This window comes from Periplaneta americana, chromosome 8, assembly GCF_040183065.1.
Source record: "Periplaneta americana isolate PAMFEO1 chromosome 8, P.americana_PAMFEO1_priV1, whole genome shotgun sequence".
Lineage (NCBI taxonomy): Eukaryota > Metazoa > Arthropoda > Insecta > Blattodea > Blattidae > Periplaneta > Periplaneta americana.
Genome location: NC_091124.1, coordinates 107,675,056 through 107,700,098, shown reverse-complemented (window position 1 = coordinate 107,700,098; position 25,043 = coordinate 107,675,056). Strand labels below are relative to the sequence as shown.

The 25,043-nt window shown below is 33.5% G+C and overlaps 1 protein-coding gene across 1 annotated transcript in view; it reads left to right on the top strand.

Moving 5' to 3' along the window:
* Positions 1–24,074, top strand: part of bif (bifocal) — a 409,555-nt gene extending 385,481 nt beyond the window's left edge. Inside the window, exons 4-5 of the mRNA XM_069833391.1 lie at positions 8,613–8,873; positions 12,624–24,074. Coding sequence (XP_069689492.1) covers positions 8,613–8,842 — 230 coding nt within the window. The 3' untranslated portion in view covers positions 8,843–8,873; positions 12,624–24,074. The remainder of the gene's footprint in view (positions 1–8,612; positions 8,874–12,623) is intronic.
* Positions 24,075–25,043: the final 969 nt, after the last annotated feature.

Below are 25,043 nucleotides of genomic sequence, written 5' to 3'. Positions count from 1 at the left end.
TTCAACCAGACTAACACATCTTGGAGGAGGCACAATAAAAACAGTTTTAACGCAAAATTATAAGACACCATATAAACTTTTTTAAAATTATAAATGAAAATAATATATTATTCATTGCACTTTATATGTATAGGGTACTATTCATGATTTGAAACTTTCGAGGATATTTGAAAGCTAAAGTCGGGTTTGTATAAAACAAAGAGGAAGTAGTTCTACGTTAGTATCGTAGATCATTTTGAACACTGAAATTCACTTCCATTCATTGTCTACTAGACAGGACAACATCCAAGTTGTCAGTTTTGTACAAATATATTTGAAATTGAATGGAAGTGAAAACATATTATATTTTGGACAATTATTTAGGAAACTCAGTTTACAAGAACAGATTATTGCTATACAAAAGGGAAGCAAACCCGAACACTATCTGGTCTTACATGTATGCATGTAGGCTAATTTGTAATATGTTTCATTCAAGAAGCTGTCATTTTGTGCAGTTAACTTCTTTCTTCCTCTTAAGAAATATGCGGGAGCCGCCACTGCCACTCATGTTTTTCTGACATTCCAGCAGGTCCTTATTTTTCAAAATAGAGTCATAAAGTTTTTTTCTTTTATACTGTAATAATAAGATTGCTTTAATCAATGATATTTTTAATCTATTACGCTCATGAAAGAAAAATAAATATGCCTATCCTCTCCATATTAGCATTATGATTATGAATGCTAAAATAAAACCTAGTTAATTTCAGTAGTTCTGAAAACTGCTCGGGAGATTTGCATGATTGAAAAAACTACATCCACTTTGCATCAGCTTGCTTGTTTTTGTAACTACCAACTTCCTCCCCATCTAATTCTTACTCCACATATTGTTTCAACCATACTGACTGGTCAGATCATAAAGAATCATTAATGTAGTGTCCTATATTACAAATAAATTCGACAGACTTTTCAGTCTTTTTCCCACTGAGGAATCTCGTCAAAACTCATCCACTTCAAACAATTTAAATCTTCAAAATATGGCACCCGTTTTTTCAATATATGCCTAACATACATTTTAAAACGTTTTGGTTTTTTTCTTTAAAGAGTTTGTTTCACAGTTTTAACAAATTATTTACACTTTTGGCCTTATGCCTAAACAAATTTGTATCACGTCTTTCTCTAAGATTGGTTAGGAGATTCTCTAATACGTCCAATACCTCACAAACAGACATATTTTCTTTTTCTATGTTTAATATAGATGATTAAAAACGCTCATTTTGAAAACGAAAAAACCAAGACTGAGATTCTGACTTCGGGTTTTCAAAAAAAAAAAAAAAAATCGTTCAGTATCTTGGGAAATTTTCTAAGGACATGAAGTAAGATTTCAATGCCTCATATAACAATAAGATTATTTCAACAGCAATAAGTGACTTAACCAGTGAGTTTTGGAGTGGCTTAGGAGATCATGAAATTGTAGGTTTACAAAATCACAAAGCTATCAGATGTATGGATTTACGAAAACAAAGACTTAAAAAGACTCGAACAATATTTTCACATTCAAGAACAAGCGAAATCTTATTTTTTTTTATCAGATACCTACTATGCTTTTTTTGTAGTGATAAATGGTAAATTGGCAAATTTAATATCATGCTTGTCTTGATCATTCACAGTGAATTTTAAAATTGGGATTTTTATCATTTTTATACATTTCTGGTGGGATACTTGTCTCGGAACAATTCCGATTTTTCTGGATGTATGTCAACCCTAAATGCATTGATCTTAATACATGTTTTGGCAGTGTTATATCCTCATTAGACATGGACCTCAAAAAGCAATATTTACTGAATATTTGAAAGGAAAGTATGTACCTGAAGCAGTAGCATTTCTAGTTACAAATTCAGCAGACCAAAATGCGATTCTTGGAAGAGATATCACCATTTGGATCGAGTCTACATAACTGTACAGTCTCACTACTAGTGATTTTATAATGTTGGTGTATGAAACCCACAAGACTTAGGACATAAGGTCCAAAGGGAGAAATTCTGAAAATGGACTACTACTACTACTACTGCTACTGCTACTGCTACTGCTACTGCTACTACTCGGATGTTTAGGTACTTAAGAGCATAATTGGTTAACGTTTTAATATCTACACTTCTTTATTTATTGAATATAGTAACTCTTTTGCTCGTGACAGAGTGGTTAGCTGTTCTGCCTTTCACCATGGCGACCCAGGTCGATCTCCCTCTGGGTCAAGGTGAAATTTGTGGTGGACAAAGTGGGTGCTGAGATTTTTTCTCGGGGTTCTCCTGTTTTCCCTCACCATTGTCATTAACATCATCATCATTCCATCAGCACTTCACAATCACCATTCATTCTGCGAGATCCCATGCCAGTCTCTAGAACAAATAAAAAATGACTAGAAAGATGAACAAGTTGTATACAATGTGTTCAATAAAGATAATTATAATTTTTTTTATTTTCACGCTCAAATTACTTCCTGTTGCACAAAATGGTCTTCACATCAGAAAGAGATCTGTCTAACATAAACAAAACATACTGTACTTGAAGCAAGCTACATTCGACGTTTAGGAGCAACTTCCTTAAACGTTGAATTCTGAATATGCCTTAGAGAAACGAAAACCTCCCTCTATAATGTCCCTACATCAGTAGTGCCTTAAAAATTCATTTTGGTCATGTATTAACACATGCATGTTTATAATGTAAGACTCAGAAAACTTACCAAAGAAGGCCGGTCTTTCTCAGAACTTGCCGTAGTAGCATTGTTCTATGACTGCAAAGAATTCAACCACATTCCTGATATGTTACTGTGAAGCTATACAAGGTCTCCAGAAATTAAGTATCGATTGTGTAGAAATAGAACGTTTAGGAATAAGATATGTATGGCAGTGAATTGTAGGTACATTGTGTATGTATACTGTATAGTTGCTCTGGAGTCCGTGCTTTGGCTTTGTGACAACAGCTAAACATGTGTTCTGGCGTTACAAGTAACTGAATCTGCATCATCTTCAGCATACCAGAGAAGGTTTCTATTGTGATGTGAAGACTGGAGGAGTCGTCATAAGGTTACATCTGGACAAAATTTCATCGCCTATTCCATAAAGCTGTACCCACGGAGAAAACAATTCATATGCTGGTGAACAAGTTTAAGCATACTGGAACAGTCACAACATAACCCTACAATGAACATCCATCGTCCTCTGATGTCAGCATTGAAGCCATCACGTTGTCCACTGAGCATAGTCCAAAATCAGTGCAGCGTTTGTCACGAGAATTTAACAGTCCGCACTCGATGATGTATAGAAATTTTTCACGCTGAAGAAGAAGCCGTACAACACCTGCATGACGAGGACTTTGCACAGCGTGTGATTTCTTTGTGTGGGGATTTATCAAAGGACATGTGTTCACCTGTCCCATTACTACATTGGTGGAGCTCTGAAACCGCATTACACAAGTTGCAGTCGCCATAATACTGACATTGCTCCAGAAAGTTTTTTGCGCCACTGCCGAAAAATGGAAGGTATGTCGCGACATGAATGTTGCACATTTTGAAAGTAATGTGTATGTATAGTGTGTGTATACCATTACAAACACTGTAAATATAATCACTATTTCAACAAAATCAATACTTAATTTTTGAACATCCTGCATAATAATTATGTGTTTGATAATTTCCAGTTTGCTGAATGATCATTCAGGTGTTGCTGTAGTCGTTAACCATGCGAAATGGAGTTGAAAAACTACACAAATCTGGAACATTGCTAGTAACAAATTATTTTCTTTCATTATGGTGCAAAAACATCAAGTTTTTGAGACAAAGTATATGATAAAGCTGTTGAATAATATCCATAGAAACTGTTAGCCCTTTGCTCTATTTTTTATTCTTGTAATATACAGAGTATTTTCTTGTTACCTCATTTGTGCTTTTTATAGCTCACTGTTACTGTCTTGTTAAACGATACACACTAAACATTTATTAAGACAAGTACTCGGAACTTTTCTTCTGGATATTGTATTGGTTGATCTGCTGCCAATTTATCCAAAAATTTCTTTATATAGTGTTTTTGTTGTGTTTTGAAATGACATGGCCACATTATCTCCTCCCACTATATTGCTATAATGTCTTGAATGTTTTGAGCTTGTTTCAGTAGCAAAGGGATTGTTAGTATCAATGCATGGATCTTGTAAATATTTTGAAGCAAGGTTTGATTGAAGTATTTTACACTAACACGAACATAACTACATGAGACTCGAGGCACTTCCGTTATCATTTGCTGTTAATATGACGTGCAGTAGTTGCGAACAAATGAACACACAATTTTATTGATAAAGAAATTTTAATTTTGAATGACAAAAAAAAATTACTTTTATTTACAGTAGCTAACCACTAATGTAGCAAAGGGAAATGCCTTGGTTTCAATCGAACAAAGTCTTTCATTGTTTAGTCAACTGTCTGAAGAACCCCATAAGTGACACCATTAAGGCATCAATTATGAGAAAATTAAACCAGGAGATAATGGGATAGGGTGGCCAGTTCCTTTCCCTCTCCATTGCATAAATCGCTGACTAGAAACATACTATACTAATCAGACTTCAGATGTATACTTGTTCTTTCTTTCTATCGTCAAGTGAGATGTTCTGCCTGATAATAGATTTATACATATTAGCCAGAATCTCAATCAGAGGTACAGCGGCTTCAACTTAAGACGCAACCCAGGCACCGGCAGACAGGCAGTACTCTCAAGCGGTAACACCCAGCGGCGTTGTGTAGTAATTGAACTGCTAAGTGGCCCGGCATGCATTCTTTCTACCCATATTTAGTGTTAGTTTATCTTCTGTAAAATTAATTTAATGCTGTTTATTTCCTTACCTCAAGACATAAGATGTTCAAAATGACCTCTATCAGCTTCAATACAACGCTCACACCGGCGAAGAAGATGCTGAAATACGTGATCCAATTCCTGCCTTAAAATGCTGGAGATCACGGCCCGAATATTTTCTTGAAGTTCCTCTAATGTATGAGGATTGTTCATGTACACTTTATGTTTTAACATACCCCAAAGATAAAAGTCACATGGTGGTAAACACCATGATAAATTTAAACTTAAATAGAGCACAGTTCACCAAACACATTAAATGAAGACTAAAACTGACCAAACACATTCACACTTTACAGAAGACAAACTAACACTAATTGCATGCTGGGCCTCACAACACCACTGGATTTTCTCACTTGAAATACCGGCCTATCCACCCACCCACCTGCCTGCTGCCGCACAACACCACTTCGTTTTCCCGCTATAGAGAATGGTCTATCGCCTGCCCACCTGCTCTGACCAGGATTGCATCTTAAGTTGAAGGCGCTGTATATAGAAGTGTAATATTTTAATATTAAAGGTACAGTTCTCACATTCTTTTACTAATAAAACTACTCAATTATTATTTTTTTAAATCATAAACTTCAAAAGGGGGCAATTACCTCCCTGCATCACTCCTCCCAAATGATGCCTCTGTTTTGAAGTCCAGATTTCGCATTCATACAGACAAATAGGTATTGCTAATGTGTTTTGTACAAGGATGCCCTTTATCACCTATCCTGTTCAACATCTACTTGGAGAATTTAGTGAAGAACTGTTTTCAGGACATTGGAGGAGTGATAGTAGGAGGCAGAAGAATAAAGTGCAAAGATTTGCTGATGATATGACTTTGTTAGCAGAAAAGGAGATGATACTAAGGGATATGATAGAGGAGCTAAATGACAGCTGTGAACAGTATGGGATGAAGATAAATGCAAATAAGACGAAGACCGTAGTCATAGGAAGAAAAATAAAGAAGGTAAACTTGAGAATTCTAAATGAGGCAATAGAGCAAGTGGACAGCTTCAAATACATGGGGTGTACTATAAGGAGTAACATGAGCTGCTGCCAGGAAATCAAAGGAGGATAGCAATGGCCTAGGAAGCTTTTAATAGAAATCTCTGCAGACCTCTGGAAAAAGAACTAAGGAAGAGACTAATGAAGTGCTTTGTATGAAGTGTGGGGTTGTATGGGCAGAAACGTGGACATTACGACGAAGTGAAGAGAAGCAAATGGAAGCATTTGAAATGTGGATTTGGAGAAGAATGGAATGTATGAAGTGGACAGACAGAATAAGAAACGAAGCTGTGCTGGGAAGAGTGGGTGAAGAAAGAATGGTGCTGAAACTGATCAGGAAGAGGAAAAGGAATTGGTTGGGTCACTGCTGAGAAGAAACTGGCTACTGAAGGATGCACTGGAAGGAATGGTGAACTGGAGAAGAGTTTGGGGTAGAAGAAGATATCAGATGATGGACAACATTAAGATAAATGTGGATCATATGAGGAGACAAAGAGGAAGGCAGAAAATAGGAAAGCTTGGAGAAATCTGGGTTTGCAGTGAAAGATCTGCCCTTGGGCAGAACACTAAATGAATGAAATGAATGTGTTTTATAAATTGTAAGTTTGTTGTAATGTGGATGGTTTGAAAATTCTATGTATGGTACCTGTGGCTTACAAAAATTAGCTTTATTGTCATATCTTTCTCTGTTGTATAATTTTATTACTACTTCTCTAAATGCTATAGTTATAGTCTCTATTGTTAAACCACATTTTATAGGTATTTCTTGTAATTTATGCATGAATTGTTCTGTTCTCTTTGTAAATTCAGAAACCTCTCATTATTTCAACAAGAGACATGCCATAATTACAACTTATTTTGAAATAAGTTTGAAAGAAAAACTTATGTAGAGAAGGTTGTTATTATCCTCATACTAATGTCAGGACTTCTGAAAATTGCACACGTTAACATGTTAGGTAGACTAAAATAAATCAAGCAGTTGTTTAGTTTATAAATTTCTTCCAAACTTAAATATAGGCATAAAGTATTTATTATTATTCCAGGAAAATAAAAACAAATATAGAAGAGCAATTATCATTGTTGAATGCTTCTTCAATAAATACTGTCTCATGTCAGCGTGTATGATTTGAAACTAGCAGGCCTTGCTTCATAGATTGATAAATAACATGGAGGACTCCTATGGCAGGACTTGATTAATTAATCTGACGAGTGTTAGAAAAATGCTGAGCCGTTGCTTTTGTTAAGATGCTGACAAGTTTTACAGTATTCTGTTTCTTTTAAACTATATTTAAGAAATTATCCTCTTGCTAACTTGTATGAATGTCGAAATACTCTTCCCTTATTATTTCAGGTTCATATAAGCCGCAGTTTTCACCAAAGCCTATAGTTCTAGTGCAAGCTTGGCCAATCGGTACAGAATCCCTAGTGTAATTTTTGCGTTAGTATACATTAACTTAGTAAACATTGTGCATAGATTTAATTATTTGGGAAATAAATTGTGAATTTGCATACTCTTGATACTATCCTATTAGACTGTATATTAAAATCCACTTTCACCTGGCTGCCTGTTTTGATACCTACATTATTTTGTATTTATATGTGACATACTTTTTTACGTGTAACTACCAGTGTGTTTCTCTCCATTTCTTTCTTGTTTCTTTTAGTTACGTGCTTGGCACATATTATGTCAGTCTTTACTAATCTTGATACAATAAAGTATAGTCAATGGTGGTTTCTTGCCTGATTGCAGGTTTGTGCAACCACCACCTTTGTTACATTCTTTTGGTTGAATAGAGATTAAATTGCTACTTCTCGGAGTTGCATTTAATTATTTTTTTTAGCAGCAATTTGTTTATTAGCGATACAACATTTGCTTGTACTTAGTCCAGTGAGGTGTGACAATTGCTCTGCTACTCAAATGATAATCAGAATTATTACTCTTTCTTTAGCATAGCAACTTCACTTAAGCTGTTCTTTGCAAATGGTGGTGGCCATCAGTATGCAATCTTATAACAGCTGATCTTGTGCATAGATGGATGGACGGATGGATATCTTTATTGTCTGTAGGCCATATACAGTATGAATATACTCATCAGAATGACTACAAAATTCCAGTACATACACAGTAAAAGAAAATCTATTAAAATTGCCCTTTAAATAAAATAAATTCATTGAAATCATACTAAGGGTACCGTACAGTACCGGTACTCATATAAAAATGGCTTGACTGTAGCCTTAAGTGAGTTCAAATTATTAATGTTTACAACATCAGTTGGAAGATTATTGACAATTTTACTGACAATGCACATTGGAGATTTTGAATATTTTGATGTCTAGCAATGCACATTGGAGATTTTGAATATTTTGATGTCTAGCATATAATTTGTTTGTCCTGTTGAATACTCATGCATGTCCCTGTTTTGTTTAAATAAATCAAAATTTTTCTTATAAGAACAGCTGTCGTCTATATGAGAACATTTGTCACAGTAAAAAATATTACATTGACTGAGGACCATCAAGGATAAATGAAAGTGACTTTTGTTATCGTTGCTGTAACTTTTCATGCAATTTGCGGTATTCTATATCAGTTGTCATATTAATTTAGTCCATATTTTAAGTAATATATTTGTAGTAACATGAAAGCCTGTAACACTTGCTTACAATAATTTATAGTGCTACTTTTAAAGATAGTAGATTTAGGCATTAGTATGGCTAGCTTAACCCATTTAGTATTTCCTGTAGGTGGCAGTAGCCTGGCTAGCTACACTCCCAGCAAGATTCACCTGGGAAGTGAAGACTTCCAGTTGGGCGTGACCAGAGCTGCACCATTACTACCACCTCGCACCACAGAGATAGCTGCGTCTTCAGACTCCAAATCTAAAGGAGAGGAAGAAGAAGATTACCTGAAACCTGCTGAGGATAGTGAAACTGTAACCTGGAGTTCGGAGACAGCATCGGATTTATTGTTTTGAAAATTAGAGATTTCTCTCATTCTGTTGTAAGGTAAATATTATAGTTACGTGGACTAAACAATTGTAGATTTCAAATCTTCTTCTTGAATTCACTGAGGCTGGATGGATTAGTTGTTATCATGCTTACCAAAGAAGCCAAAGTTCTCAGGTTTAAACTCAATTGAGAGAGATGGATTTTAAGGGGTGATAAGAATACATCGTTTCTTTCGGTGGTAAAATAAGATTACAGGGTCTGTATATTATTTGGAAAAACCTGATTCAGACACAATAATATTGCAGATCAACTGATTGTCCAGTTTTATGGACAAATGACTCTATATGCCAGTTGCCTAGGGCGGCAATTTCCAGGGGGGCAGTATTCTCTCTCTCTCTCTCTTCCTTTTTTCTTTCTTTTTTTATTTTCATTTTACAGTGATTTTTTTTAAACACTTGTTCGAAAATATTTTTTGAAGTTTGTTCTTGAACACTTTGTGGAAGTTGGATATTGTTTTGTTATCGCATTGTCGTGGTCGCGGCGAGAGTAAAAGGAAAGTGTGCAGCTGCAAAATTATTATATTGGAATGCTAGTATCATGGTATTATACTTAAACTGCTTAAATATAACTGCTTGTATAAACAAGAATGCATTGTCCAAAATCAAATTGGATGTGTGTTTATTATTTATCCCTATGAATAGTAACCAAAGCTCTGTCATACACAGGTTGTAACTTTAATAATGACAACTATTTATTTATTACGAATATACAAGTGATACATCTGTGAGACTTCTACAGTCCTTCAATGTAGTAACCAGCAATGTGGAAGTCGTAGTATTCATGTAGCAGCTCCTGTTCTGTTGATGTTTCTGATGGACTGCCCTACTGCCTGCAGAATATCGGGAAAAGTCCGGAATCGAACGTCACGAAGTGGTTCCTTCATCTTTGGGATTAAGTCATAATCATAGGGGCTTAAGTCCGGTGAATGTGGTGGATGGAAAAACACTTCCCGCCCCCAGCGACGGTACAAATCAGCTACAGGATGTGCCGTGTGTGGCCTTGCGTTATCCTGCAAAATGATGGGAGGGTTCTGCAAAACGTGTGGACGCTTTCTTCGCAACGTTGGTCTCAAATTATGCTCCAAGAAAAAAAACTGAAATACTGTGCATTAACATTCTGTCTTTGCGGGACTGTATGTGTTAGGATTACGCCGTCACAATCATACAAAACAATCAGCATAACTTTCACATTCATAGAGGTATGACGCACCACTGTTTTTTGTGGTGACCCATAATGACTCCACTCATTTTATTGGCGCTTAAGTAGAGGTTCGTATGACCTGACCCGTGTCTCATCAAGCGCAACAATATGCTGGAAAAAGGCATCTCCTTCATGATCATAATGCTCCAAGTGAGTTTGACTGGTGTCACATCGTATCCATTGCTGTGCCTCCGTCAAATCCTAGGGAACCCACTGAGATACAATTTTTCTCATTTTTTAGGTGATCCTTTAGAATACGAAACACAGCCATATGCGATATTCTTATCTCCTGGGCTAACTCACGTACCGTCTCTCGTCGATCGTAGTCTAATAGAGCAGAAACAGCTTGCACTTCCTCTTCACTAACACTCGAACAACCTGGCCGACCCATGTTTTCCACGTGGTCACACCCCTCGTTGAAAGCTCGAACCCACCTTGCCTCATCAAGACCATCATGACATTGTCATTCTGTATGACCATGGGCAGATTGAATTTTCAGCCAAGATCGCTGTTCCTGCTTTGTAAACATGGCGAAAAACAACTGCTTAGAGCTGTAACTAACAGGAGACTAACTTCAGCTCTCCACAGAGCATGCACTGTGAGTCGAATGGAAGAGTCCCTTTAGGGGGAAGAAGGGCAGACATAGACTAACATCTTGTAGAAGTGACAACAATTAACTCCGTCTCGTTTCGCTTTTACAGCAGTGTTGCCACTATTAAAGTTACACTCCACATATTTCCAATATAATATACCGTCAACAATATTATTTCATCACTTTTCAGCATGTGCAATATGAAAGGTTTATTCCGCAAAGAGTTGGAGTTTATTTTTCAGTTTACTTTCTACTTCCTATCGAAGTAAGAAATACTCTTAATAATTATACCACCAACAAAACCAATGCTTAAAAATAAACCATAGCCTGCATTTTACAAATCACTTTTGTTTCAAGACTGAATAAGTTTGAATTTATGTTTCTTTGCATCGAGTCTGAGGTCTGATATGCTTCGTCAGATCGACTTGATGACAATTAAATGGTTCCACCGATATTAATAATTGGTATAACTATTATATTGTTAACAATAATTCATTGATGACGGACATCATAAATGCTTTTTCTGTGAAGAATGTGCAAAGGAAATCTTTATAATTCACAAGTAAGAAGCGTTTATTTTGATTCCAGTAATTTATTGTTTTCTGAATTGTAACATTTCATTTAATACTAATTTAAACTAAACATGACCTGTATAAATAAATAAATTAATTAATCATAAACTGTTTGTAGGAGTTGGGGTGGGGGAGGGGAGCAGCAAATTTTAGCACTGCTTAGTGGTGGCTCTGCTAATAGAATTTACAGGAACACACAAAGTACAGTAGAACCTCTATTATCCGTGGTAATGAAGGGAGTGGGCTGAATGGTTAATCAAAGAAGTCGGATAATCTGTACCATAGAAAATCTTCGTAAATTTTGTGAAGAATACTTACACTTTGGTAATTTCCTCTATGGCCTTGTATTTAACATACTAAGGAGTGGATCACAAGTTCACTAATTTAAGTTTCGTTGTCAACGACGGGTTTTAAGGGCAAGGAAATCCCTTGTAATGGGTGCCTGTGGAAAGATATGAATAGTGGAAGTCTCATGTTATACATCTGCAAACTTTATACACTCCAGTCTCGTATTCTGTTGCGAGATGAGCCACAGTTTCTCTTTCTCCAAAGCACTAAATTATTTACATTTTTTTTTTCCAGTACTTAGCACAACAAGATTTCTTTTTGAAGACATTTTATACAGAAGTTATATAGTACGACCATACTGTGTAAGGGAAAAGACTTGTAATAACATTCTCTAGAAAAAATCGCGGGTGCTCGTGTAAAGGGGGTTAAGTTGATTTGGCTAAACTGGAATAAGTACAGATTTGAACTATCCACAATTACTTTTCTCTAGTGTTAAAGGGGTTAAATCATTCTTCCATCTATGATGCAGTTGCAGTGCTCCATATTTTGTGACAAAGGGGTTTTGTTCAGTATCAAAGGAGAGAAGTTTACAAACCTTGCAATTTGACTTAACCCCCTTTACACGATCACCCGCGAAATAACGTGCTAACACAATGTACAGTACTTCACACATTTCTGCAGAAAAAAAGCGAGAGAAAAACGGACAGATAATCCATCAATCGGTTAATAGGGTGACAGATAAGCAGGGTTCTACTGTATGCATTATGACTGAAGTGCTCAATGCTAACCTACTCTGCCATTCTATTTTGAATACCCTGGTTCACTGCTATGGAATAACCTTTTGGAGGCTAGACTCTGAACTCATTTCGCCGGCATTACCACCTTCATATCATTCAGATGCTAGATAACCAGAGCAGTTGATAAAGCGTCGTAAAATAATCCACTTGAATACCCTAAAATAACCCACCTACTTAAATGGCGAGTGAGGGCAGATGCATTTCAGTTTACAGTTTAGTTTTAGTGAAAATCATCCAGTGAGTACAATTGCATGCAATACTGAGATCATAATAATTATATTTGTGCAATTTTTCTCAGGATCAACACCAGATGTTTTGAATGGAAGAAGCCAAGTACAAGTTCCTGGTATTTCTGTAGTACAGAAAGTGTGAAGAGAATGATTGCCCAGCTGCACCTCGTATGACCTGACTGATACTGCCAACAGCCAAAGCTTCGGAAACTGACTCAAAATGTCTTCCGTTGCAGTTCCAGCGTCAATTATATGTAATATCTGACTGTCCACACAAGGAATTTGTATTCTTCCACTTCAAAGGTTATTTTAGGATCATAATTTACAAGAATGCGTAACTAAAACGTATCATGTTGATTCAGTATGCATTTTATTAAATGTGTGTCGTGCACGTGTATGAGTGGTGTTCTATTTATTAATGTTGGGAACAGAGACTCTCCTATCACTTGGATACTATTTTAGGAGAAGTTATCTTCCATTTTTTATGTTCAAGTCGTTAATTTATAAAAAGCAGTATAACACCAGTAATTAATATTTAGTTGTTTGTGTAATGTTTAATCATGTGAAATCTTAATGTTTTGTATTGATGAAAGTATTACACTCCTTGATGATGGCATTTTTAACTTTACTCCTTATTAATACTTCAGTGGATGAGATCGTAGTTTTGATATAAAGGTGGGAGCCATGGATTTACCAGTACTTAATAATTTTCAAGTTGACTTTTATTGAATATGTGATTCCATTGGCATTTTAGTTATCCATTTCATTCTGTTGTGTACATTTGTAATATTATTTACAATTTTTCATTTCCATCACTTTGTTCCGTTTTTCCCTTCACATCTCAGTGAGAAATATAAAAATAGAAGTTGAATATGCACATTGCTTAGACATAGATACTGAAACTGCTGTTGTATTCTAGAAGTAACTAATTATTCTGCCATAGTTTGTCTTTTAATGTAGTTAATATTATGAATAATGTAAGTTAAGTGGTATGTTGTTAAAACAATTGTAAGGGAAATCCGTTTTATTAGGTGCACTTACCGGTGTTCCTCATTCTATTGTATAATTAAATTTGGATGAAAGTTCTGCTGAAGTATTCACCGCTGTGTTTATTATTTAATATTACTGTAATCATTTCCACACTTATAACAAAAATAAGGTTAATTGTGGTCTCTTAGAATATCTTTTAAGGATATAATAAAGTCTGCTATCCTTTGACCAATGTATTGTAGTTAAATCACACATGTAAGGTCAATTAAACAGTGTTCATGGGTTAGATAATAAACACACAATATATATATATATATATATATATATATATATATATATATATATATAATATTGTATGTTTAGTATTGTAGTTACTTTTATTGCAATTAATTCAGTGGATTCAGAAAGCAGTAGTTTCCTTTTATCTTATGTATTTAATTTATGTTCAGTTTTCAGTTTTAAGTGCCTAAAATACTGTACTAGATTAAAAAAAAAAAAAAAAAAAGAAAAGGAAAGAAACACCATGTAAAATGTAATAGTTTGACAGAATGAACGAGAAAATTGAAGCAGTGTGCTGTTTCGTTTTCTTTTATTTTTTTCTCTTTCTCATAATCCTCTGTCCTTTGTAGTACATACAAGTTATAAAATTGTAAGTGCTACAATACTACTCGGATTACAATTAAAATATGTTGATTGTGTATACAGTTTAAAATAATCCATCAATCTACAGTATCTAATGACACATTTAAAGTTTTGTAATTATTATCAACAGATAGTCAGATTGCTTATTATTTTCGTTGTTACAGGGAAGTTTCTCTTTTCATTCGTGTTGGTGTATAATTTCAGTACTACTGTTATTCACGTATTACTCATGCTGTTATTAATTTTTTGGAAATTATAATATACAAAGCTTTAATACTTCATAACTTAAATATTAATTTTATATTCTTTTGAAGTCTTTCTTTCTGTTGCTTTAATACAGTGCATAGATTTTATCTTTCCATGCTCACATGTGGACAACTGCGATGTGCACTGCCGCTTCCGATCTACCTCCGTGAGTGTGGAAAGATATAATGTATGCACTATATTAACGTAAAGTAAGCATAGCTTTTTCAATGTTTTCTTTAAAGAGAACAAGAAAAACTTACTGTAAAAGTAATCAGTCATAAGTTTAACTAGACTATAACCACAAGCTTAAGCACAGGCCTGGACAGTTCATAATAATACACATATAACAAACATATGGATTTAATTGCATAAAAGAGGTTCGTACCGTACTCTGTACAATAATGTTGAAACTAGTGTCTTGCTAATGTCATACATACAAGACTACTTTAGAGAAAAATATGATCAACCTTTGATTAAATATCGTAGTGTTCTGTCAATATCTCATTGTTATTTAATTATTCCTTTCTATTCATTTTGATTTGATTGTAAAAGTTTCGATCTAGTAAGCTTTTAAGTTTATGGCACTGTGTGTGTTCATATAAATGCCAAACCCTTAATTAAGATTGGTCTCTTTATAGCAAGCTTCTGTGTTTATAATGTATAGTCTTTCAGTATTTCATTTTATTTCTGACTTCCATTCTATAGGTTTGTTTTAATTTTCCCAATGCACAAAATTGCACCTGTGGAATATTTCTGTATTGAGTTTAATTTACTATCTCTCTCTCTTTAATTGTTTACAAGTTCCTTATAATATGCCTGTTTGGGATATTCAAGATCAAACACTCAATTTATGTTCCCATGATCCTTATTTTCAGACCTGCTCATTGCACGTCTAGCTGTTTTAAATTCTAACAGTAATGACATGTAAATAATTTTCTTGTAATTTGTATTCTGAAAATTGTAGTCAGAATAGGAGCTTTTCGTAATTCCAAAAGTGATGGTTATGAATTTGATTACTTATATTTTGTTTTAGTTTCTTGTCTTTAAGTAATCATATGCTGCAACTCTTATTCAATTTTTGTAAGTATTAGGCAAATAAAACTTCTTTATTATATAGATTTATTAAAGTTACATTTACATGTCTGCTGCATAAATACATGAATATAGAAAATGTAAATTACTCGAATCTGTAGTTCTGTAATATTTTAATGTTGATACACAATGATTTGTTTGTTAAGGAAGGTTTTGCTAATTTGATTTCAGTTAATTTCCTGAAAAGCATGCCTCAAATCCTTAAACTGTACTTGTGGTGAGATTGCTAATGATACTTATCATGTATACGAGTTTTGTAGGCAAGCATATTTACTTCAATCTCCAAATATTATTCAAAATGCAAAAGAAATGTCCGAATTGCCTGTTTCTAGTTCACAACTACAATTAGCACTGATGACAAATAGTGTCTAATCATATTTCTCGCTTTCTTTTCTTTGGAAATAAGTAGTATATTTTTCAACTAAAGAGTCTATATTAATATAAATTAAATATAATTAATAGATGAAATAAATGTAAGTGTAAATACTTTCAGAATTTCAGTATCATGCAATAGAAAATAAATAGATTCTTGAGTTTCATCATTTACCGAAATTAAACAATAAAACTCTCTTGCTTATTGTAAGGTTGAATTCCAGAAGCTAGATATTGTATAATGATTTCCCCACAACTTTTATTTAGATTACTAGCAACTTACGTGGTAATTTTGTATGCATAAGGTCAATACCATCTTCATATTTAAATTATAAATAATGAATAATAGATTCGATTGAAATAGTTCATTAAACATGTTTTGAAAAAAAGAATGCATAGAACTCTACGATTACCATCCTTCATATGTGTCGTGATCACAGGAAATGTAAGGGTCTGGTCCAAACTGTCTCATTACATTGGTGCTGTGATTGTTTTAATATCCCAAGTAAGTAGGGAATGAAGATAAGGAATGCTTTAAACAGGCATCCAATGTTCTTTAATTTCTGTGAAATTCTTAAAGTATAAGCATTGTATACATTATTTGTAATATTTTTTTGTTTTATGAATGAAACCAGAGCTACTGCTTTGATGTCACAGTATCCTAAATTTCAGTCATGAAAATGTAAGTTTTCCATCTCGCATTATTATTTTGTTTTAAACGATCTGATTTTTCATTCCATAATTATAGATTATACTATAAATATCCTGTGCTCTTTATAAAACTATATATGAGCAGCCTGTACACAAAAGGAACCAATAGAAAAGTCAGTGTTAATTTTTATATATTTGTTACCGTCATGTCACTATAATCGTTTGGTATATACAGTACAGTAGTTTATTACTATTATTAAGAGGTTGCCACAAGGACAAAGTGTTATAAAACAATTAAATTTAGTCAATGTAAAATGTTTGTTTATAAACTAAAATATGAGGCTTACAATTTTTAAATTATACATATCACAATCTTCAATCTTAAATAAAACACAGAAGTATATTCGTTAAAAGACTCCATCAATGCGAAATCCATAGAACAATGTTTGTTGGTTTAGATCTGGTCATGGTCACCCTTAATTATTATTACTTTTTTTCTTTCTTTTTTTTTTTTTTAAGTTCTTTACTCATTTTCTTAGGAATATAAAACACACCATGACATAATACTTTCCTAAGTAATAATATTAATGTAACTGCATGTTTAGAACAAACATTAAAATCTTTGAGAAAAATGGAACTGCTAACGTAAATTTTATTGAGTTATTCAACATGTGCCAATTGGAGAAATTGATTTTTTAAGTAACTTTAAATTTTGTCAGGTATTGTACAATAAATAAAATGTGTACATTGCATTAAAAATTAAATGTGCATATATATCTGTGTGTGTGGGGGGGGGGGGGGTGAGATGTGCATGTGAAATTCTTTAAATATTGTAAAGTTGTGCAGAGAAAGTCATGATATAGTGCATAATTTTAGTTTATTGCCTAAACGAATGTAAGAACAAGTCGCAAGTATGAGTATTGCCTACTATTAAAATGTGTGAATGTTTCATGATCAATATAAAAAATGGGAATATATATGAATTTTCTCCATATATGTATGAAGCACTTGTGATATTTCTTTTATTACTATATTCATATTTAATACGGCATGTATATGTGTGACTATTTATCTATTACATAAACCTTTATAATTGCGTTTCCCAAAGATTATGAAAAGGTTATATGTACTTCCATTAGAACAAATGTATGCTTCATCATACTAATAGCACCTTTGTAACCTAAATAGTGTGTATATATTAGGACATTATCATTAATTACTTATTCATTTAAATGTTCCTTACTCATATTTTGTATCTCAAGTATTTATATTACTATCAAATATGATTTTGTATTCCAGATATGAGACATGATCAGATAAATTATAACTTCAGTCTAAGTCTCACGTAGTAGTATGTGCAGAATGTACTAAGACAACAACCACACATAAAACTGCTATGATCTCATAAATCTGTTATTTCTCTGATCATTCCTTTGCTGTAAGATGTAATATAATATTATAGCATTTCTCACAGCTTTCAAATTGTTTAATCATTATTAGTTGCTCTTCTGATTCTGAAAACCCGAACCCCTTTTAGTCTGAATATTTAGACCTACTCAAAATTTTCAATATCTGTATCTATAAATGTAAAAATCCACATAAATTCAGGTGTGCAGCATAATTATATAATGTGTGGGAACTAAATTTTAGATGCATTCAGGATTCAAAAACAACAGAATTTGTAATATAAACATAAGTCTGATACCGTCTGTTTTCCAAGTTGTAATTTTTGTGTTCCAGCAACTATATATCCACAATAGCCCTTCAGGAGCCTGAGTGCAGATAGGCTGGCAATGCCTCATAGAACTCTCTTCTTGTTTAAAGGAGCTAGATGTCTTTCAGATTTGTGGTTCCGGTTTTATATATTAGTGTGACATTTCAGTGCGCATAAATTAATAATAAATAAACAGTTGCTTTCATATGGCTCTACAACTAAAAATGCGCAAATTTCTGTATGAGATACGTAAGTCATCTTTCGATATGAATAAGCCTCTAATATAACAAAATACGGTACAATTATCAACAAGCCTCAAATGTAGAGTCCTTATCCATAATGCTAATTCAAACAATGAAAGGAATTACTGAAACAAAATTGGCTGTAACATGGAAATGAGGCAAAGACATAATATCTGTATTTCCATTTTTTTTTTTATTTAATTTGGAGCGTGAATTCATCTCTAATGCAGTTACTGCATGTTGTGATATAGCGTACAGAGTGTTATCTGTTAATTGATATGTGGAAAACTTTCGGGAAATGGGATAGAGAACCTAAAACAAGCAAAAAGGTCATGTATTTTTTTTTTTTTACAGGTATACTTTTTATTTTTAGTTCATACAGGTTTGCTTATTACAATTTAATTTTTTGTTTACAAAGTCCAGCATAGTTCTCAAAATTGCTACCATAAGCACTGCATTATGGACTGTCTTATTCTTTCCCAATTCCAATCACCTGTTGTGTCTTGTATCTCCTTCTTCATATGCTGGCAAAGAATTTCAATGTTCTTGAATTACACAATTGCTCTTAAATGTTCCCATAAGTAAAAATCCAATGAGCCGAGGCCAGGAAAATGAGCAGGCCATTTATTTATTTATTTATTTATTAGGGAATCGATAACTGAGAATCATTCTAGCAGCAAAAGAAAAATGTGCAATATTCCGTCATGCATCTCGAAGCTTCCACTATTCCTTGTTTACAGTGCCAGGTGGGAATAATGAATAGATTCTCTTTATATATACAATCAGTATCGGCATATTTATTGTCGTGAATCCTGGCTCTTGACATTCCTGCATTCTGTACTCCGTGACTATCATTATTGTTATTTCTATCTATATCATTCTATGTACAACTTAATTAATACTTAATTTAGTCATAATACTTAATATACTCCTTGTTATTTACCTTCATAACATCGTCCCAGCTAGTATAGTTTCTTCCCTATAACCTGCATTATTATACTTTATTACTTAAGGGAGAACTATAGAGAAAATTAAATTTTCTACATTTTTTTGAGATACAGCTTTCATTTTTGGTATACATAATTATGTATCTTAGCAACCTATTGGAGTTACCAAAATTTGACTTTTATCATATACTTTTTTCAGTTATTCAGTTTAAAGGAGTAGGGTGCAAATTTTCAAAATTCTACTCCTCATACTCAGTGTGAATATTTTTATACAGCACCATTGCTGTATTAGGAAGAGAGAAAAAAATTGTGAAATAACCACATTTTTTTTTATTCTTTTGTTTATATCACACACACACACACACACACACACAGAGATATGCACCATAATCCACAGTTAATTCCCGATTTACCATGAAAATCGTCTGTAGCTGCATTTAGATTGGCAACAGGACATGATTGTTTGGCCAAACACCTGCATAGAATTGGAATATATCAGTCCCCTAAATGCCCATTGTGCAACTCAAACCAAGAAATGGATTCGGAACACTCAAAATCTGTGCTTCAGTAGCTGGCCATGATAATATCTTTGAAAAATATTGGAGTGCAAGAGGTCAAATTACTTATTGTCAAACGCCTGGCATTAGAAAACAACAACATTTATTAAAGTTGGAGAGTTAGGGAAAAAATGCATGCATAAAATTGTTGAGTGTGGTATAGCGAATATATAGAAAAAAAATTCGGATTCTTAGCTAAAAACATTGTAGAAGCCTTAGTGGTTTGGATGAAAAGAAATGCACAAAATATTATACTGGGAGCGGAGAAAAATGACTTTATGCAGATCTTTACAAACCTTTAACCCTAGCATTATCAAGATATTTTTTGTGACAATTACTAAGGTTGGGCAAAAATTACCCACCCAATTAAATTTAAATATATTACTTCTAGTGTAACAAATAATGTATTACTGTATTATCATTGAACAGTCCGTACCTTCATTTTTAAAGATTTACAATACGTTCAATTAAATTTTATCACCAAAATTTTTTACGTTTTTAAAAATACACATCAGTTTTTCATTCAATGATTCTACATAATTTTTTGAGCAAAATGCTCCAGCACACACAGTTTTAGTATCCGAATTTTTTTTTTTTTTACGTAAATTAAGTCCACAATTTGCACAACTGACATTGGTCAGTCACAGAATTCAAACTAAAAAATGTTTAAAAAATTGGTCACATGAAATACTAAGGATGGGTAAAATCTGCCCACCAACAAATACTTCAATTTATTAGTCTCTTGTATTTCAAATCTAAAACAGAACAAATGTGTACACATATACTTTATCATGTTAGAAACAAATAGAGGGAGGGTGAAAACCGTCAGATTTCATTTATTGCAAAAAGTTTTAGATAATAAAAGGGTTGGACAATTTTTCTTTGCCTAACCTTGGTAATGCTAGGGTTAATTATGACGTCATTAAAAGGGTTTCCAACAGAACAAGTGGACAATTCCAACAGAACAGCAGTGCTGACTATGCTCACCACTAGTCACTGGGCCATACCAAGCTATGTCAAAAGAGAATCGAAATGTTCCTAGTAAAATTAGTGACTATATTCTTTAAGGATTCACTGCACTAGTAAAGGGTAAGATATACGGAGTATAATGGCGGATTTTTAATGCACTAAAGGAAAATGTACATTTTCGAAGATATAAAATGTTATCACAGCAAAATTAAGGATAAATATGATGTGGTCCAGGGAATATCGTTGAAATCGACTAATTTGAAAAAACTAAAATATTATATAAAGGGAAAATGGACCTAACATTCACTTGTATCATTTTTGCGCGAAACAATTGTCCCCTCACCAAACCTTGTCACTGACAAAAGGCTTACTTGTCACTAATCTATCTCCTCATCAAATCCTACCTAACCTTATTGCAAACAGTGGCACTATCTCTCAGTATTGTTAAGAATGATTGAGGGAGAGAGAAAAAACAAATTTCCCTTTGTAACAATGCAACAGATAAATATCATGCCATATTTTGGTGACATCATGTACTTAGTTCCAATTGGCTATCGTAGACATACGGTTGAAAGCTGCTGTACCTAATTAGCACAATTGTCTTACACACTTGAATCTTTGGAAACTTGTAGAGTAGGGTATTAAGAACGATTTACAGAAAATAAAAAGAAAAATCTATTTTTTATCCAAAAGTATCGTAGTTTCTCTATAAGCCTCCCATAAGTCATTTATATTGTTTGTTCCTTTAATAATATTGCTATAATAGTTTCTTAACCATTCTTTCCTTCGTAGCATCACAAATTCACTTTCACTTTATCAATTACATTTTAGTACACTTCCTCAAGCTTTTATACATTTCTGTCATCTACTTAGTCATAGATATCATTAGTATTCACTTATGGATTTTATCTAGACCCTTCTTTTGCTTTAGTATTTATTTCTCTAATATGCTTATTTCACTCATCACATAAGATTTTTCAGACATTACTTCTTTATAAAACCAGCACCTCACTATTTGTACCCTTTAGTCTTGCCTTCCTCCAATCTGAATGTAGAACTTAACTGAACTTAAACCTGAACTGAACATTTTTAGGTTGAGGGTCACGTGACCATGAACAAGCCCATTACTTCTAATGAGAGTGCTTTCATCTTGACTAGAATTTAACTGAACTGAAGGAATCTGAACGTAACTGACACCTAAATCTATACTTTTTCAGTTTGTTACTAGAATTTTAAATTTTCCACCAGAATTCTAGGCGAGAAAAATTACGGTGGTATTTGTTTTTTTCAGTTCAGTTCTTAATTTCGGTGTGATTGTTCCTGTGTAGTAAGTTTATTAGACATATTAGTTTTTTATAGAAGAATTGTGTTTTTTCAACAGTGAGTAGAAAACGAAAATTTTCATGTACTGAATAAGAAAAAAATAATCGATCATGTATGCCAAAACGAATTTTTGTATGATGTTCTAGACAAAGAATATAGAAATATGGAGAAGAAACAACATGAAAGAAGTTCGGTGAGGAATTAGAACAATCAGCTAAATAAGATTCACATTTTCAAAATTAGCTTGATTTTAATAATAAAATTATGTTGACTCTCTCTGACAGAAAGAGTTTATTTTTGAACAAGTGCATTGTGGTAGAAAAATCAAATGGCTAGTATAGGCCTAACTGTAGGCCTGCTGATTAAAGTCAACATAACCCCATCGGTGAAGAGTATTTTTATTATTGCTTGTTACAATGTTGTTGCTATAACACCAAACAAATGCTATCTCACGCATGTCATAATTTCTTCTGAATCACAATTAACAAACATTGGATATACTTTAGATTTTTTTTTTTTTTTTTTTTTTTTTTTTTTTTTTTTTTTTTTTTTTTTTGCAGAATGATGTTCATGATCTGTATTATTGGTTAATTCGTCCACCAAAAAGAAAGACAAAGTATCTAATTCTAACTCAATTTCTTCACCTTCATGCATTCTTGTCAACCACTGTTCAGCCATCAGCTGAAAAGTGAACTTGGAATATACCTTAAAACATAAGCTCAGTTTTAAGTGCTAGTTCAGTCTGATATTTGAGGAAAGCAAAGCTTTTTATTGTCATTTTTACAATGCACCAACCTAAAAAAACTAGGTCACTTTCGTCCCTCTACACACAGTTTTATAATATTATATTCCTTAAGATTCTTCTTCCGCTACAGTGTCAATACCAGTACACTTCCATTTGTAGACACTATCACTATATAATATATTAAACATGACCCACTAATGTAAAAACTAAACTACATGAAATAAAAAGCACCTGTAACTAAAAAACAAAGTGAATTGATTATATATTTACATGAACTTTTTTTTTTTTGTGTCCTCGATCCATTCCCCAAAAGTTTTCCACATATTAACACTCTGTAGGCTATAGCCACGAATTAATGCTGTTGTCCTATATGAAAGTCGTAGTGACGGAGAATAATGGTTGTATAAAAGATATTATGTACAGTATGTCAGCATCAGATAAAATGAAGAGAGATACATGCTCAAGTAAGGATTGACAGTGAATATGTAACATGTCTGTGTATTAATTCATTTACAATATTATAGTTACTTGTACAAGTTTTAATAATTTGCATATTGGTTACATTATGTCTGAACACTTCCATACTTTTGTGAGTGTCCTGTCAACACAACTTTATACATTTAGTCATCCTGTTATGTACATTATATTGCTCAATATCAAGTGATGGCTATGATATATTTCTTTTTGCAACAATCTAAATAATTGTTGCAGTTCAGTTACATGTGACTCGGTATGCTTAAAAAATTTCACATCTGCATTCCATTTTACATGTTTTGTTGTTCTTCTGTTAGCACTAAGTTTAAAATCCGAGTCAACAAGAACACTGGTAGGGATTTTTTAATTTTTAATCCCATAATTAAAAGGTGTAATTATTTCTTACAAAACATCATCATTTACTGAGTGCTGCGAATGTATTAATTTGTACATAAGAACTACACTTTAAGGATGAACATGCTTAAATGCTTACAGAAAATTGTATTTTGTGTTCTGTGAACTGTTTAGAAATAATAATAATCCTTAATTATATAATACTTGTTGATTTTGTTCCTCACAGTTTATCAAAATCTTGTTTGGACAGTATAATTTGGAGAGGTAGTTTCTAGGTATGTTAATCTAGGTATTTTGTATGCTCTTGGATACCCAATACTGCTCTTTTTGCACGTTTAAAGATCTATAGATGTCAACAATTCTAGGATTTGATTTTCATTATCTGAATATTAGACACTGCTATAGTTTCGTAAGTCTACAAATACGCCTGGAATGAACATAAGATAGAAATGATAGATGATGAACATGAGTAAGAACTGATGTGTGTATATTTTGTTGCTTTCTCTAAGTAATTTTAACAGTATTTTGCTTCTTGATTGAATACTTTTTGTGATATTTAAACACTTTACAACAGTTCTGTCTATTCCAACTCAATTCATGGGAAGCCATGACGTTCTTGACAACTAATAATAGACGAGAAAAATTCGCTCTGGCACTGGGGATCGAACCGGGTCCTTGGTTCTATGTATCAAGCACTCTCACCATTGAGCTATGCCAAAGTCCAATCCACAGCACCGGATTGAACCCCACTCCTACAGTGTTTTTTCCTTTGTGGCCTGACTCCAAGTTGGGCATGTATGTTGACATTTTTATTAAGTCAACTGCCATTAGGCCTATACATTATACATAATACTAAGTGACTTGGTGGCCGGGATTCCACAGTAAAAAAAAAATAATAATAATCTTTAGTAGATTCTTCTAGCAACAGTGCATATTTCTGTACAGATTACTGTGCATATTACTGTAGAATCCCAGCAGCCAAGTCACTCAGCTGAGTGCGCTCCTTGTATAATGGCAGTTGACTTAATAAAAATGTCAACATACATGCCCAACTTGGAGTCAGGCCACAAAGGGAAAAACACTGCAAGAGTGGGGTTCGATCCGGTCCTGTGGATTGGACTTCGGCGTAGCTCAATGGTGAGAGCGCTTGGTACATAGAACCAAGGACCT